We start from the raw sequence: 15,181 nt of genomic DNA on the forward strand, positions 1-15,181 counted from the left end.
GTGATAGAAATACTAGATTTTAAAAAACTCTACCTTATTTTCATTTTTAAAGTCACAAATGTAGAAATTCTCCAGTTAGTTATATGAAAATCTTGGTTTTATTTCTCATATTCACCTTAAAAAATGAAAATTTTACAGTGAAGTATGATGAATGGAAACCAAATTCTAAAATCTCAAAAGTGTTTTCCTACCCAGAGGATTCAAAAAAACCCCAAAAAACCCAAAGGCACTAGCTGCTGATCTGGCAGTAACATGCAGAATCCTGCTGGTCTCACAGCTGATCTCTTTCAGGGGGACGTGACCAAGAGGGAGCTTTTGACTGCACTTCCTGTAAGAGGAACTGAACCACTGGTGTCCAGCAGCCAGTGTTAAACAAGACTAATCAGAACTGCTTCTTCCAGTTATCCCCCATGTAAAAGAAAGAAAACATACGTTTTCTGCAATCACTGTTGTTGGTAACTTTCAAGATTAAGAACACAACTGTTGTCATTTAAAGTAATTACCCTTGGTTCTGTACTATTGGGACACAAAATGCCTGGCATTAATTAACTGAACCCTTCAACTATCACTACAGGTCCCTGCATACAGTGAAAGCTACAGCTGTAAGCTCAAAAACATTATATAACTTTTCCACTGCATCATTTTGGTTCAGAAAGATACTCCATATCAAAAGAACTGGCATTATTTAGAAAGTAAATCTCCTGTCGTGTGTATCAGAAATTCACATACAATTCACACATAATCTGTCTGGGAACACTAGCACAGCCTAGCTGCAGTGGTCATGGGCCTCAGGGATGTTGTGGACAGTAAAAGCTCCTCCCAGAGATGAGGAGGCTGCAAACAGCTCTTCATAGTGTGAACTCCTTTCTTTGTTTGCTTTCTGTATCTAAAGCTACACAAAATGCACTGTATGTGCTTTGAATCAAAGGTCCTACTGATAAACTGATTTCCCAGCAGGTACTTGAGGATTGTAACGATTAACTTTGTGAATTTAGCAGAACACAAATTATTAACAGAAACCAAATGCAAGACAGAAATACCTGACAACCCACTGTTTCATTGTTATTCACTTTTAAGTACTGCTGGTGGTCTTAAATTTACCTTTTATAAACAGAAATCCTGAGTGAGCAGTTCAGAAGGAAACAGAATAATGAATTAAACAAAAGTTTTGCACGATTGCATCAGAAAGCTGGATAAATCTTCCAAACTTTGTAATGTTCAGATAGAAATATCACATTGTAACCTGTAGCTTTAAGGTAAGACTGTTCCAGTCTTATTTTTTATCCTCTCTATGACTAAATAAACACTGAAGCTCTTTACCACATAGGTTTGATTAAATTACAACTACTCTGCACTGAACAGTTATACTTAGTAAATGCTGACAGATTTTTCCATACTACAGATTGCACACAGAATACCAGGTTTCATCACTGAATGAAACTATTAGTTAATATCCCAAAGAGTATTTGAAAGACATCATGGGCTAATGCATATTTGTACTTCACAGTGTCTCAACATTCTAAGCTTAACATCTGTTTCCTGTTGTGTTTTTTTTTTAAATACATATATTTATTTTTTTCTAAAGTGCTTTGCAATACTAGGTATAATTACATATTTCAGTTAGAAAAAACAATCTAGAATTTTATTTCCATCTGGAAACAATAAATGAACAACGTATTGAAACTATATCACTGTGAAAGAAACTTTCTGTTTTTCATCACAACTGAAATGGCTGATTGCCTTTTCTCACTATTCCCTGGAATCTGATAATGTGTCTATGAATGAAGGGATGCACTATGCAAATATGAAATTTCATGTAGGAACTAAAAGGTCAAAAAGTAGCACAATTTGTTTTAACCTGACCCTACAGAAATAAGCGTCATCTACATTTAGAAAATAACAATGTATGTGAAACATCCTTTAGGATACTGATCACATATGAAATATCTTTTTCCAGTCCTTAGCAGCTGGAGTGCATTAGAACACAAGGCACATTACCAGAAAGATTTCTATCTCATCAGTGTATTTTATCCTAGCAATTACAATAGACAAATTTAACCACCTAACCAGAAAATCACACCTCCTGTTTGCAATGACACCATGTGCAACCACAGAAAATTGCAGAGACACTAAACATCAATATCTGCACGTCTTTATGTCAGCACCAGCAAGCTGTTCAGACAGCAATTCTTTCCCCTTACCTAAGGCAGGCAAAAATCCAAGTATTTGAATTCTGTCTCATGTTTGAGTCACAATAACGTGAATAGCTTGCTTGCAAGCAAAGGGATTTTGTCCTCTGCCAGCAGTGAAGCCCAAAGAAACCCTCGTCCATATGGAAACATGACAAAATGGCACTCCCTCAAAACTTCCTCCCTTTGTGGCAGATATTAGTTTGGGATATGTCACAAGGGGTGTCTGCTGACTGTTGTCTTTCAGAATGGTGCCACCACCAGCGCAGTCTGGATGAAAATCAAGTGGCTGTGGCCCGTTTTGTAAATTCCTCTGCTGCAGTGCAGCTCAGGAACAGATGTGATCTTGTGGTTCAGGCAGGGGAATGATGACACAGTTTTGATCCAGTCTGGAAAGCCCATAGCAGTTTTGTTAAAACGAATGAACAGGGAACTCTCCCCCCACTTCCCACCCCCTGTGAGTAATGGGGCTGAAAAAAAGTAAAAACATGTGGGATGTCCCTGAGGACACTTGGTTGGAAGGCAAAGCCTCTCCTTCACCTGTGTAGGAACTGGGGGAGATGTACTGAAGCCACACAATGGGCAAGATCAGTGGCAACCCCTACCCCATGTAATATGGCATGACATGCTCAGGTCTTCATCGTGTCATTGGGATAAAGGCAGGTCACACTGGAGCAGCTAGAAGCCCGTGAAATTCTAGCCAATGTAATTTGAACCTTAAAATCAAATCTTTGAGTTGCCAGATGGAGGGCAAAAGTCTGTTTTGTCATATGGGAAAAATGCCTTCTCCATTACCAAACAGAAAACTGGTATTAGCTCAGGCCACCCTTCGAAGTGGATATAAACCAGACGGCGAGCTGTGATTTGCTGATAGGAAAACTAGCCATGAGAGCCATATGCTCAGCCCTAGCTGTTCCCAGCTGTTCTCCTGGGTTGGGATCTCCCTACTGCTTCCAGCCTCAGAAAACAAACCACAGCTAGCTAGCAACTTTTTACTCCCTCATAGCTTCGTACATATTATGCCTAATCTCTTAAAAAACCAAACCATGCCATACCAAAACCACCTAACATGCCTTCAAGAGCTTGCCACATCTTCCTTTATTAAACAACAGCACAAGCCAACTCGAGTTCCTGCACAAGAAGTGATATTCAGATAATATCACAATGCAACAGCTGTACTTCACAGTCCAAAACTTTAGGTGAAGTTTGTCACCTCTCTTCCCAGGAGTCAGTGCACAAAGGAAACACACATAGCACCAAGTACTCTAGGTACCTGATTTGTAAACACAAAAATATAAAGAATTCTCCTATTCTGTTAATAGGTGCATATGGTTCTTTCTAAGATTATACATGGTATACCCAAGAACAAAAAGAAACTTCTTGCACAGTACCATTTATTCACATTTTCTGACAAAACCAGTAATTCCCAGTACAGATATCTTAAACCTCGGTTCCTGAAATTCTTCAGTTTAAACAAGCTGGCATCCCTATCACAATTTGCTTCCAATATAAAGCAGGACTGACTTCACATCGGGTAAAATGCTAAGCATCAGCATCTCCATCGGGTGGATTGCTCATTACTCAGCCTGTGATGAGCCATGAGCCCAAGCACATCTGAGTCTCCATGCCACCAAAACACAGCTGATTCAGTGACACCTTCAGCATTAATACCACACTAATTTCTGTGCACCATGCAGGAAAATGGTTCAGTGCATTCAAAGATGAGAACTGTTATTGTTGCTGCTGCAGCCACTGTTACAATTTTAAAGAGCCTTTGCGGAGCTTCAGAGTGCTGTTTGTCCAGTTCCAAAAATGGATTCACTTGAAGGTACAGTATACATTTCATTATTGGTTAGAACAATGGTTCAATGACTCAAAACCAGCCAGCCAAAGAGCTAACACTAATTCCTTGTGAAATTATTAATTCTGACATGCAAGAAAGTACACTTTTTCTTTTATTATTTTCGCTATGGTCCTCTCTTATTTCTCATCATTAAGCACTCCTCAAATAAAATAATTTTTTCCAGAAGTAAATGAATACGCCTTTTTCAATATGCATTAAAACCACATATTGGGAAGGTCGCTATTTATTGCAACAGCACACTGCTACTTTAAATAACTCTCTGTCTCAATCATAGTTATGCTAATAAACCCATGAAAATTAATTAAAGGAAAGAGAGGCACACACAATAGGCAAGTAGGTTTGTCACACTACCTTTTTGTCTTTAGAAAGCTGCATGAGTGAAATGAATTGCTACTTTCATCCATACTATGAATTTGTTCTCCAGCTCAAAAATGAGAATCCCATAGGATAGAACAGAATTGATGGTTTCTGCTCAGAAGGAAGACATAGAATGAATTGCACACCCCTCCAGAGTTCATCTGCACCAAGACAGAGTAGCGCCAGGAAGCCTCTCTATTGTTTCCCTTCATTTCAAACAAGTAAGTACGTTATCTAAAATAGCAACTGCTTTAGCAGGTTCCAGTGGAAGGAAAATAGTAGATGGTTTTAATCAAACGTAAACCTTTAGGCAAATACTATCACTTTCTTTTGTGAGCTGACCTAAATTTCATAGTAAAACAGAATAAAAATATTCCAAACCATAACGATGAGATTTATATCATAGAATTTACATTCTTCAGTAACCCTTGCACATTGAACAGAGCTAAACCAATCAAATTGAAAGAATGAGATTTTACATCTTTTCCTCAATTAACAGGGTACAACAACCCAAAGCACTTCAATATAAGTGCACATTACTGTGCACTTATATTGAAGTTTCTAGAACACAATGTATTTTCTTTTTTTCCTTTTTAAAGAAAATCTTCACTTCAAGAAAATCAACCTTTTTTTTAAACAAATGCCAAAGCCTAACGAAGCAAGCAGTCTTATGGAAGATTATGTAGATGATGCTGCAAAGCACAGGAAATGTGACAGCTCATCTATCAAAGAAAACAAAAGGGTTTGTGCATCTAAACTAAATAGAAGCTTTTGAAACAGCATGGAGAGTAGCTGGTAGAACTTTACTTATTATAATACAAATAACTAGGAAAGCGAGATGTTATTTGTTTAACAATGAAGGCAGAAATATTAAAAGAAGATGGCACAGTTTGTTATGCAAGCTCTATGTTTGACAATAGCATCTACCTCAATGCCTTGAAGCGCATGGCAACTGATAAAAATCCTACTTTTATTTAGCACAAATGCACTATCTATCCCACATATGCATTTCCCATTCTTTGAACATATCGCTCAATTAATGGCGATTTTTTATTTTCTGCTAGTAATTCACCAGAGGTAAGCTGCAGTTCCAAAGGACTGCTGGGATGAGAGAGTATTGTAAGCAATTGACAGATAGCCTGAAAGCCAGCACAAGACTGAGTGTGGATCTGTCTGCATTGAAATACTCTTACTTGGGCAGTCTAACAAGCAAGAGCAACATCCATATGAGCAAATCAGAATTAAGGTACAGCTAATGTGCACAGATTTAACTGGTCAAGCAGTGTGCTACTTAATGTCAACCCCTTTTTGCAATACCAATTTTTATTCACGGATTATTAAATATAGAAGAGCACTAGACGCATGCATAAAATATTCTGTCTTGATGGAAAATTGAATTTTGCACAAATAAAGCTAGTTTTTTCCGAGCATTTTTTCTACTGGTATTACAAAGAGCATCAGCTTCATTGCCAACAACACAAATATTCCCTTCCATGTTATCTGCAAGGAAACGTCTATTGTTCAAAGTCCCCAACTTGTTAAGGTTTTTTAGAGAACCCAAAATTCAAAAACACAGAGTAAAACCTTCAGGAAGAGTGAAATGGGTTCTTATTTTGACATTTATTAAGCCAAATCATATTCTACCAGCTGGAAACGAACATGTCACCAAGCATTTACAGACGTTAGGATCTGCTGTGTCTGAGATGTTAAAATTCTAGATAGAGAAAATGGTGTAACAAAATGTGTCCCAAAGCACAGCAGAGATTCATCCATTTCCCAACTCCATAATATAAAAAAATACATTGACTCTGGGGTGAGCTCATGTTCCCATGACACCATGTCTTAAGGAGTAATTTCAAGGAAATGTGCTATACTGGAGACAAAGAACACTCTGAGAGGAAGAACAGGAGAGACAGACTATTTTAGTACTAAAAAACATGAAGCAGGAATACACAGAGTAAGCAAAAATGCACATACAGCTTCCACAGGACAAATAAGCATTTAACATAAAACCAAAGGAAATAGTAAACATCCCATCAGAATCCTCTTTTTTTTTTTTCTTAAGAAAAATGGAGGCAATTGCTCCATCCTCCTCCCTTTAGTATCTGAGTTACCTTTCAGTTATACTGCTAGCAAAACAGACACATTTTGCACTGAGACAACTTAGTAATTATAGCAAGAAAAAGTTGCATGGTCCACCGAGTACAAAACACTACAAAACTCACAGTAATAAGAAGTCAGGAGCTTAACTATTCATTTATTTAAATATATGCTGCAGTTTTCATTTTTTCTGGTCAAATCAACAGATTTTAATTGGCACTTTCAAAAGCAGTAGTCTATGAAAATGACAAAAAATAGTACTAGAAACAAAGCAAATACATGCCCTAAAGTCCCTTTAATTCTTCAAATCATGCTGCCCTTTTATTTGCCATTGAGAAATGTGTGCATATTATTCCCTTTTTAAACACATTTCAAATCAGCTTATACTCTAGGTTATTCAAAACTTGAGCTTATGCACAATGCTCAAAAACGCTTGGTGCACTCAGAGGAAAAAAAGGACAACAGAGAAAAAAGAAAAGTGAATAAGTAATTTTACTGTAATACTGTAATAATTTCCTATGTGCTGTGTCAGGGCACATTTGAGGGAGCCATCTGTAGGGTATCAGCTTCAATGAGGTTAGGGAACATAAACACGAAAAAATCAAAGCAAAAGAGCAAAGAAATACTACTGCAACTCGTGGTACACTTGGCACACCTTCTGCATTTAAAGACTCTGCTGCCATGCAGACTCCATCTCAATGGCTGGTGTATCACTCAAATGTCCTGAATTAATAACAGAGATACAGCCCACAGATGGCATATAGTATGGTTTGAGACAGACTCATTTTGACAGGTGACAAAGACGACTACTCATCTAGTCATGTGAAATTAAGCACTTACGGGAATGGCAGGTGTGAACTGCCTCCTTTATACAGATTTGGAAGCATCCCATCACTCACAGAAAGTGCTGTTCTAAAATCCTAGACAATTCTGGGATTATGTTAAATCCACAAAGGAGGCAAGCTAAGGCTGAGATGTGAGTCCCTGCCCTTTTACAGTCTCGATGATCTAGAGTCCCTTGTGATTTGGACAGAGCCCCAGATACTTAAAAGGAAAATTAAGTTTAAACCTAAGGAAAAGTGAAATACAGTCAAGGCAAAATTAGCATCTAACACTATGCCATGAACATTAATTTCAAGCTGCTATACATTTTGCCTTATATTTTTTACTTTTCAGACTAATTCCCATTCATCGTTTATCCACTACCATTGCTCTAATGGATTTTTCCCAACCCTCCCTCTCCATCAGTCATGGGAGGTGGATGTTAACCACTATCTCACCAGAGCCCTAGCAAGTAGCTTCATAATATGATGGGGGAAAAAATGCCTGGAGGTTGCCTCTAAAGCAGGGCGTATTCCTTATGTACTTTAGTTACATGTTGATACCACGGGGTGATAAAGACATTTTCTTTGACATCTGGCACTGTGTGTAATTAGAGCAGTAGCTCTGTGCAAAGACATATGGGCAGGAACACACAGGGTAACAACTCACACGTACACTCCTTGCAGGTTCTTCTGGGACTATATAATGGATTCTAACACTAACCTTCTCCTTCACATTAGATAAAGAAAAAAAAAAAAATCCTGGGACTAATTATCTTCCCCTGGCCATAGTCCATGCCTGTTTAATAAGATTTTTTTCCATGCAGATAAAATCCCAAGTTTTCCTCAATGTTGCACCAACACTTTATGATAAGACTGACACTGGTCAAGGGTGTATCTCAAAATCCCAGTGTGAGACCAACCTTGAAATAAGCAAGCTATATGCTTCATAGTGTATCCGTTCAAACAGACTGCTACAACTGTGAGAGCTCTTTGGAAAATGCAATACTACCTTCATTGCTTGGCCAGGTTTTCTCTGAGAGGGAAACTGAGGATGTCTCTTGCAGCTAAACCAAACTCCAACTTCTTTCTCAATCTCAGTACCATGACCAAAAATTGGAGTCCCCAGTCCTTCGGTTCTTTAAACATGCCAAATAACCCTCTCTGTCATAACAACAATAAGTCTGGAGAAGTCCTGCCAGGATTTGCTGTGTTCACTTTGATGTGAAAGCAGCAGTGAAATTTTAAAGTGCAGCTCCCCATGCTCCCTTGTTCAGTCTGCGGTGAACTTTGCAGTGGACAGACAGACTTAGCTTCCAAGGAAATCAGAGCAGTAGCCATACTCCAGGCTCACCATGAATGCACTCAAGCCCTGGGTGGGAACCAAGGGATGTAAACTACTGGTACATCTTTGAAACAGCTTTGGATCATGGGTAGTGGGAAAGTTTGATTAAGAGAATTACATTTATTTTGAAGTAAAGACTCCAAAATGCAGATAAATTCAGATAGAGTGGCTTCACTACTAAATTCTGTGTTTTCCTCATCTGCTCTTAATACTTCATACTATGCACTAATGTAAGCACAGACATCATCTGTGACTAAAGAAAACAGCAGATAAAAAAATCTAGTCTTTAGATTATACCCTGAAAAATTATAATAAAGGCTCTCTTTGTAATGACAGTATACCAAAAAGCGTTTAACATTTTACATGACTACAAGACATTGCATGGTTCCAAATACATATTTCTTTTTAGACAAGAAGGCCCAAGTGAACGCAGAATTTATAATTTGAAAACACGTCTCTGCTTCTCATCCCAAGACTATTCATGCTTCACAAGGCCACTACTACCACTGTATTTACTGAATGAAAACCCCAAGTACTAAATTGTCAGACCACAGAACACAAGCATAAGTAAGGATTTTCATGAGATTAACAGTATACTCTGAAATGACAAACATCTTCAGGTACAGAATGGCATTTATCTGACAGCAGCACCTGAAGGAACTGGTTGTGCTATTTTAAATCATATGAGAAGTTAAATTGACTCTGTACCTTAAACAAACAGGAGTCTGAATGGCCACTGGCCCATGCCCCCAGATCTACCAAGCCTTCCATCATGAGAGCCTTAATGTCCATTATAAACTCTCACAGCTTTTCTTTACCCCTTCTCTGGTCTAATCCCACCTCTCCTGACCCAAGGGCAGTTGTGTTCCTCCTCAACTTGTGCTGGCCTCCACCAGTGGAACAGCAGAGCTGTTGGCTACCACTTAGTGAGACTGAGAAACTGATTCCCAGACACTGAGGCAGATCAAACACTCTCACCTGCAGGTAAGCTCCACTAAATATGGAAGAAAAGAAAACAAACCAAAATTATTGCTTTTAGGCTGATTCTCTAGGCAAGCTCTGTCCAGATCTCAAAATTAATTTCTACATTTAGATGACTGCTGTTGCTCAATGCCACATATCATTTTGAAAGTGAAACAAACCTCTGCTGAGCACTTGCATGTGTACAATTGTATGCAACTCCTGAAAATGTCTGATTCTTAAAAAAGATACAGGATTGGAATGACTTTGTCCTTTGCATTGCATACAAAAAGTGACACAAGATTGGTACCTTTTCCCAGGTAAATGTTTTTCACAGAAAGCCAAACAGAATCAAATTAGACAGAGGACTTCTAACAACAAAAAACAGTAAAATGCAGCATCCTTTACAACAATTAATGAAATATATTAGCAACAAATAACACATCTTCATACCTTTCTTAGGAGATAACAGATCTGGATTTTATCCTAATGAACTGACATGAGGATTAATCATGACATGAGGATTCTCACTTAATTTTGGTTTTTTAAAACAAATTAAAGTTTTGCCCTTTCCTCGACTGGAAAGTTAAAAGCATGTTGCTCATAAAAAGTTTACTTTGTTCAGTGAAAATGTATACAGGAGACTGATTACATTCCCCAGTGATCCTTCAGAGAAAAGCATGGTAAGCTTGGAAGGGGAGATTAGATACAAATGCAGAAAGAAAGAAATAAAAAAAAAAAAAAAAAAACCAACACACTAATTTAGTACACAGAAATGTGATTAAATAATCCTTAGAAAAATCATGTAAACTGGAAATTACATGGAGCACTGAAGAGGATGAGCAACAGCAGATGTTGCTACTGCACCATAAAGGCTGGTGCACACAAACACGTTCTGCACAGCAACATTCAAGGCACACATTTTCAGTAGGCTTCCATACATTCCTCTCCCTTTGCCATGACACCTAAAGGTCCATTTTCAAAGAAATAAGAGTACTGTTCCTAAATATGAGTCAGGTAAAAAAAATGTCCTACCTACAGCACCATCTGGAAAATTTAGAAACAGGAAGACTAGATATCATGAATTTACAGATTTCTGATATGCTGACACTTACTCTGATTGAAGGAAAGCAACCTTCTTTCTACTTCTCTTGGATTATATCAAGAGTGCCCCTTATCTCAGCAGAGCAATTTGTTATTTACAGCAACTGATTTTTCTATTTTTTTTAAGCTTTGAAAGCACTCATACAATGACCAGCAGTGACAAAAGCAGCAGTCTATGCCAAAACACTTTTAATAATGTGAAAATGTGAATTAAAAATGAAAGCAAAGGAACTAACTGTGAAAATTGCTAAAAGCTTGATTTGCTTTTGTACAAGATGATGAAAAATGTTAAAATTAAAAAAAAAAAAAAAAAAAAAAAAAAAAAAAAAAAAAAAAAAAAAAAAAAAGCTTGTGGCAGATATGAGAGTCCCAAAGGCTCCTGCCTCAGTGTGCTGAGTTAAAACTCCGAGTGAAGTGAATGCTAAACCAAAAAATAAAATAACAACCCAGGAAGTTTCTTGCAACTTTCTGCAGTTCAAATTCTTTACCTGGTGAAGTGAAAACCTGCTTATTCCTACCAAGATGGGATTCCTCTGGCCCACACGCTTCAACAATAGGCAAAGGTGCAGTTTACAGCACTCTGATGAGAAAATACTGTCCTTGACCTCTTAAGAAAACACACATGCAACTATTAATGTTGTATTATCTTTTGGAAAGCAGCATGGATACCAGCTACTTAACTGGGTATTACACATGCACATGGTTACAAAATTCACCTTCAACTACATCTTTTCCCCCTCTTTACAGCAATGTTCATTCAGTGGACAGATCCTAGGAATTTCAATAAATTCATTTTGTAACAGAATCCATCAAAACCAACCAACATTTCAGAAGACACTCTCACTTCCTCCTCTGCATGTATAGGCTACTCCTTCAAATTCACACTGTTATGTACTTCTAATTTAATTGAACTGCTTTGTTACATTTATTTTAAACACAGATATACGCTTACATTTCTATTTCTTATCATGAAAGCTCTAAACGCACTAAAAATAGGATCATGAATGCATCACTGAGTGAGACCACAATATAGTGTTTCTGGAAATATTTGTCTGAGGTGCAGCAGGAGGAAAAATCCAAACTCATAGTCCATGACTTGCAAATGACATTTCCTTTATTTCTTGGAAACACTACATATACACACAAATGAACATCACTACAATAAAGTCCTACATGTCAGAGATCTCAATCATATTATAATTCCAAAATTACTTGAGTATCTTATTATCTCAGTAACTTGCTGTGTCAGTAAAGTGGTTTAACACTGTTAGTCTAATTTTGTAAATGTATTTTAAGTCTATTATATTTTTAAGCTACTGCTTAAAATGAAAGACACTTCACTCATGGTTCCATGCTGACTCACTCAATGAATGTCCATGTTGGCATATAAATGATTCCTTTTCTTCCTTACCTCCAGATGCTCTAAAATATAGGGAGGGTTTGTCATGCCAAGCCTCAGCATAGCTCCCTCAGGAATAACTTCAACCAGCTTCCACAGAAGCGTGGGGAGGTCTGTGCCAATGTCTCTGCCATAAGCCCCTGTGTCTTCACTGGTCAGCCATATCTCACAAACACCCTCTGTGAATAAAAGAAAGAGATAATTAACAAATCTGTTTTAGAGCTGTTTATTTTATCATACAGCTGCTCACTCTTTTAAATGCAGTATTTCACATGGCTATTATGCAGCCAGACTGGGTATTCAATTGCAAAGGGGAGGGAAGGAGAAGGAAGGCTTATCCCATGGGTAGCAGTGGGTTATTAAGTTCATTTTATGAGCACAAGAGTGCTACAACAATGCTGTAAATTATCATTGCTGTGGAGTGATTAACATTCACAGCCAATGACTAATTCTGCGCTGCCTCTACAGCAAGTCAGACAAGTTTAGTACTCTCTTTTATTTTTTGAGCCTAATTCATTAAACACTGCAAGAGACATCACCCAAGCAGAGTTTGCACTAATGGTTATTACAGTAGTTAGCTTATTAAATGGTAAGCTTCCAGTGAGCAAAACCAGCTGTAAAGCACTGTGATTAACATTCCTCCTGAAGTAACTATTAAAACCTTGTATTCTTTAAATTATACAATTAGCAATGCAATATTAAGGTCACACTGAAAAGGTTAGTGACCACTGCAGGACTGAGTGATAATACAGGAAAACCTGTTTCCTGGCAGTTAATGCTTCATTTTCCATCAATCAGAGCCTTAGGAAGCAGTGCATTTGATTTATATTGTAAATAGCAACCTTGAACACTGATATTTGGTAATAATATCCTCCTTCTCTAAGAGGGGAAAGATTACTCCACCCTTTAATAACAGCTGAAAGCACTGAGGTTTCATACAGACACTTATGCCAGCCTGCCCAGCCTTCATCCTTTTTGCAATGCAATCCCTCTTCCCTTCCTTACCACCCCAAAGCAAGAAATAGGCCATCAAAAACAGGGTGTCTGTAAAGAAAACACCTGTGATTCACAGCAAGATAAGATACCATTAACTCAGTGAAGAGCTAAACTTCTAAAACCAATCCTGAACTGGTAAAAGAAATAATCAAACACTAGAAGGTGTATAATTCATCAAAGCACTCTAAGAGCCAGCAGAGAATGTATCATAAAATGTAAATGTTTATGTTACAAATTTATACTCAAATGAGGAAAACTTAAGCCCATACAATGACTTTAATCACATAAAAGCAATAAACCTGGAAAACCAAATGTTTTTCAAAATGTAAATTCAAGACTGCTACTCTTAAATTCACACTGTAACAATAATGGCACAGAGCATGCCATACTGAGCATCAAAGGTAATCCTGTTGGCTCAGAAATGTTTTCAAGGTAATTTATTACTTCAATGAAAGATGCTTAAAAATTTAAGGTTAACTGGAAAACTTATTACTTCTTAAGTTTTGCTTCAAGAATAAGTTAGTGAGGGAGATGTACAATTTGGATCTTGAGAGAAGTCTGGTGTAAAGCACTCCTGAAGTACTAAGTGCTCTCAGGTTGACCATTTGCAGTCTCAAGTCTGTAGTCACACTCAAACTGAGCTCCCTGTGCAGAATCTGCCTGCAGCACACCATCACACAGTGGATTTCAGTGCACTTGCTAATGTTTTTGGAATTCATCTCACCACAGGCAGTACCCACCAGGAAACATACTCTTGGGTTTGCCGCCTGTCCTACATTTTCCTGGAACACATGAAAAAAAACCAAGTGAATTTATATGCTGTATGCTAAAAGAAGAGAAATGTAAGGAATCTAAATGATTGATAAGGTCTCGTTTTGTTTAGTTTAGGTTTCTTTATATGAGTCTCCAATAGCCGTAAGAACACTACAAAACTCATTGATTTCCTGAGTTTCTACTGTAACACAGTAATTCGCATTTGCAAGCTTTCAATCTAAAGAGTTGCATGGGGTTTGGGCTGGACTTCCTTTTTCTTATTTTCATGAAAATGGCTAATGGAATACTGCCTCACAGTCACCAGATGAACACTGAGGGGAAAAAAAAAAAAAAAAAAAAAAAAAAAACAAAAAAAACCCAAAAAAAAAAAACACTGGCTAGGAATGGAAATAACATTCTGATGGAAAACAACAACGAGCTTTTAAAGCTGCATAGGTGGGGACCATTAGCCCCCTGGTGGGCTGAAACTTCAAATTAAATCACAAGAAGAGGAAGCAGCTGTAATAGTAAATCAGCAACAACAGGAATAACTGTCTCATCTGCTCTCCGATGAGGGTGTTGAACAACAAGCAATGGGAATAATTCATGCTGAGAGATCCAAGGATGTAGTCTTATTATTGGGGGGGTAAGGGAGGGGGAAGAACACCTGTATTTTAGGAAAAAGTTCACGTCCCAATTTCAGGTTGACAAAATGGATCTTCAAATACTGAAAGCTACTGTGAGTGATAAATATTTACAAGTAGGATCATTAGGATAAATCAACTTTGTACATAACTGCGTATGACAGAGGTTTTGAGTCAACTGGTTTTAGGCTGGTTTTTTTAGTCCTTTGCATCCTCAGTTTAGGAGCCTAAGCTTAAACCAGGTAAGAGGAGAAAACAACAGACCTCTTAAATGCTACTAATAAAGTCAGTCACACTTCCTATTTCACTCCACCCAGTTCCCCTCCAAACTCCAGCCCTCCAGAGGAACCTATTTAAATCCACTGTCTAAGCACATACAGTATTTTTTTCCTTTCTTTTGCAGTGAACCTCATTCGATCATTCACCACCCTGTTACTGGGCAATTTTGGTGCTAATAAAGGCAAGCTGATTTTGTAAACAAGAAAATTGATCCAAACGGCAGACTTCAGATGTGCAAACTCAGAGCATTTGTTACAGTATTAAGGCCAATTATTGTTATATCCAAGTAATTACAAGTCTGCCTTTGGTCACAGCTCGTGGTTTATTTCTCACTCTGCCATCACTATCCAGCACAAAAGAGAAACCTTAA

At 37.8% G+C, this 15,181-nt stretch overlaps 1 protein-coding gene across 2 annotated transcripts in view; it reads right to left on the minus strand.

Annotated features, from left to right (window-relative positions):
• Positions 1-15,181, minus strand: part of CDKAL1 (CDK5 regulatory subunit associated protein 1 like 1) — a 379,742-nt gene that overhangs the window by 131,992 nt on the left and 232,569 nt on the right. For both annotated transcript variants that reach the window (XM_066323931.1, XM_066323939.1), the window contains exon 10: positions 12,152-12,318. In XM_066323931.1, coding sequence (XP_066180028.1) covers positions 12,152-12,318 — 167 coding nt within the window. The remainder of the gene's footprint in view (positions 1-12,151; positions 12,319-15,181) is intronic.

The sequence above is a fragment of the Sylvia atricapilla genome, chromosome 1 (assembly GCF_009819655.1).
Source record: "Sylvia atricapilla isolate bSylAtr1 chromosome 1, bSylAtr1.pri, whole genome shotgun sequence".
Taxonomy (NCBI): Eukaryota; Metazoa; Chordata; class Aves; order Passeriformes; family Sylviidae; genus Sylvia; species Sylvia atricapilla.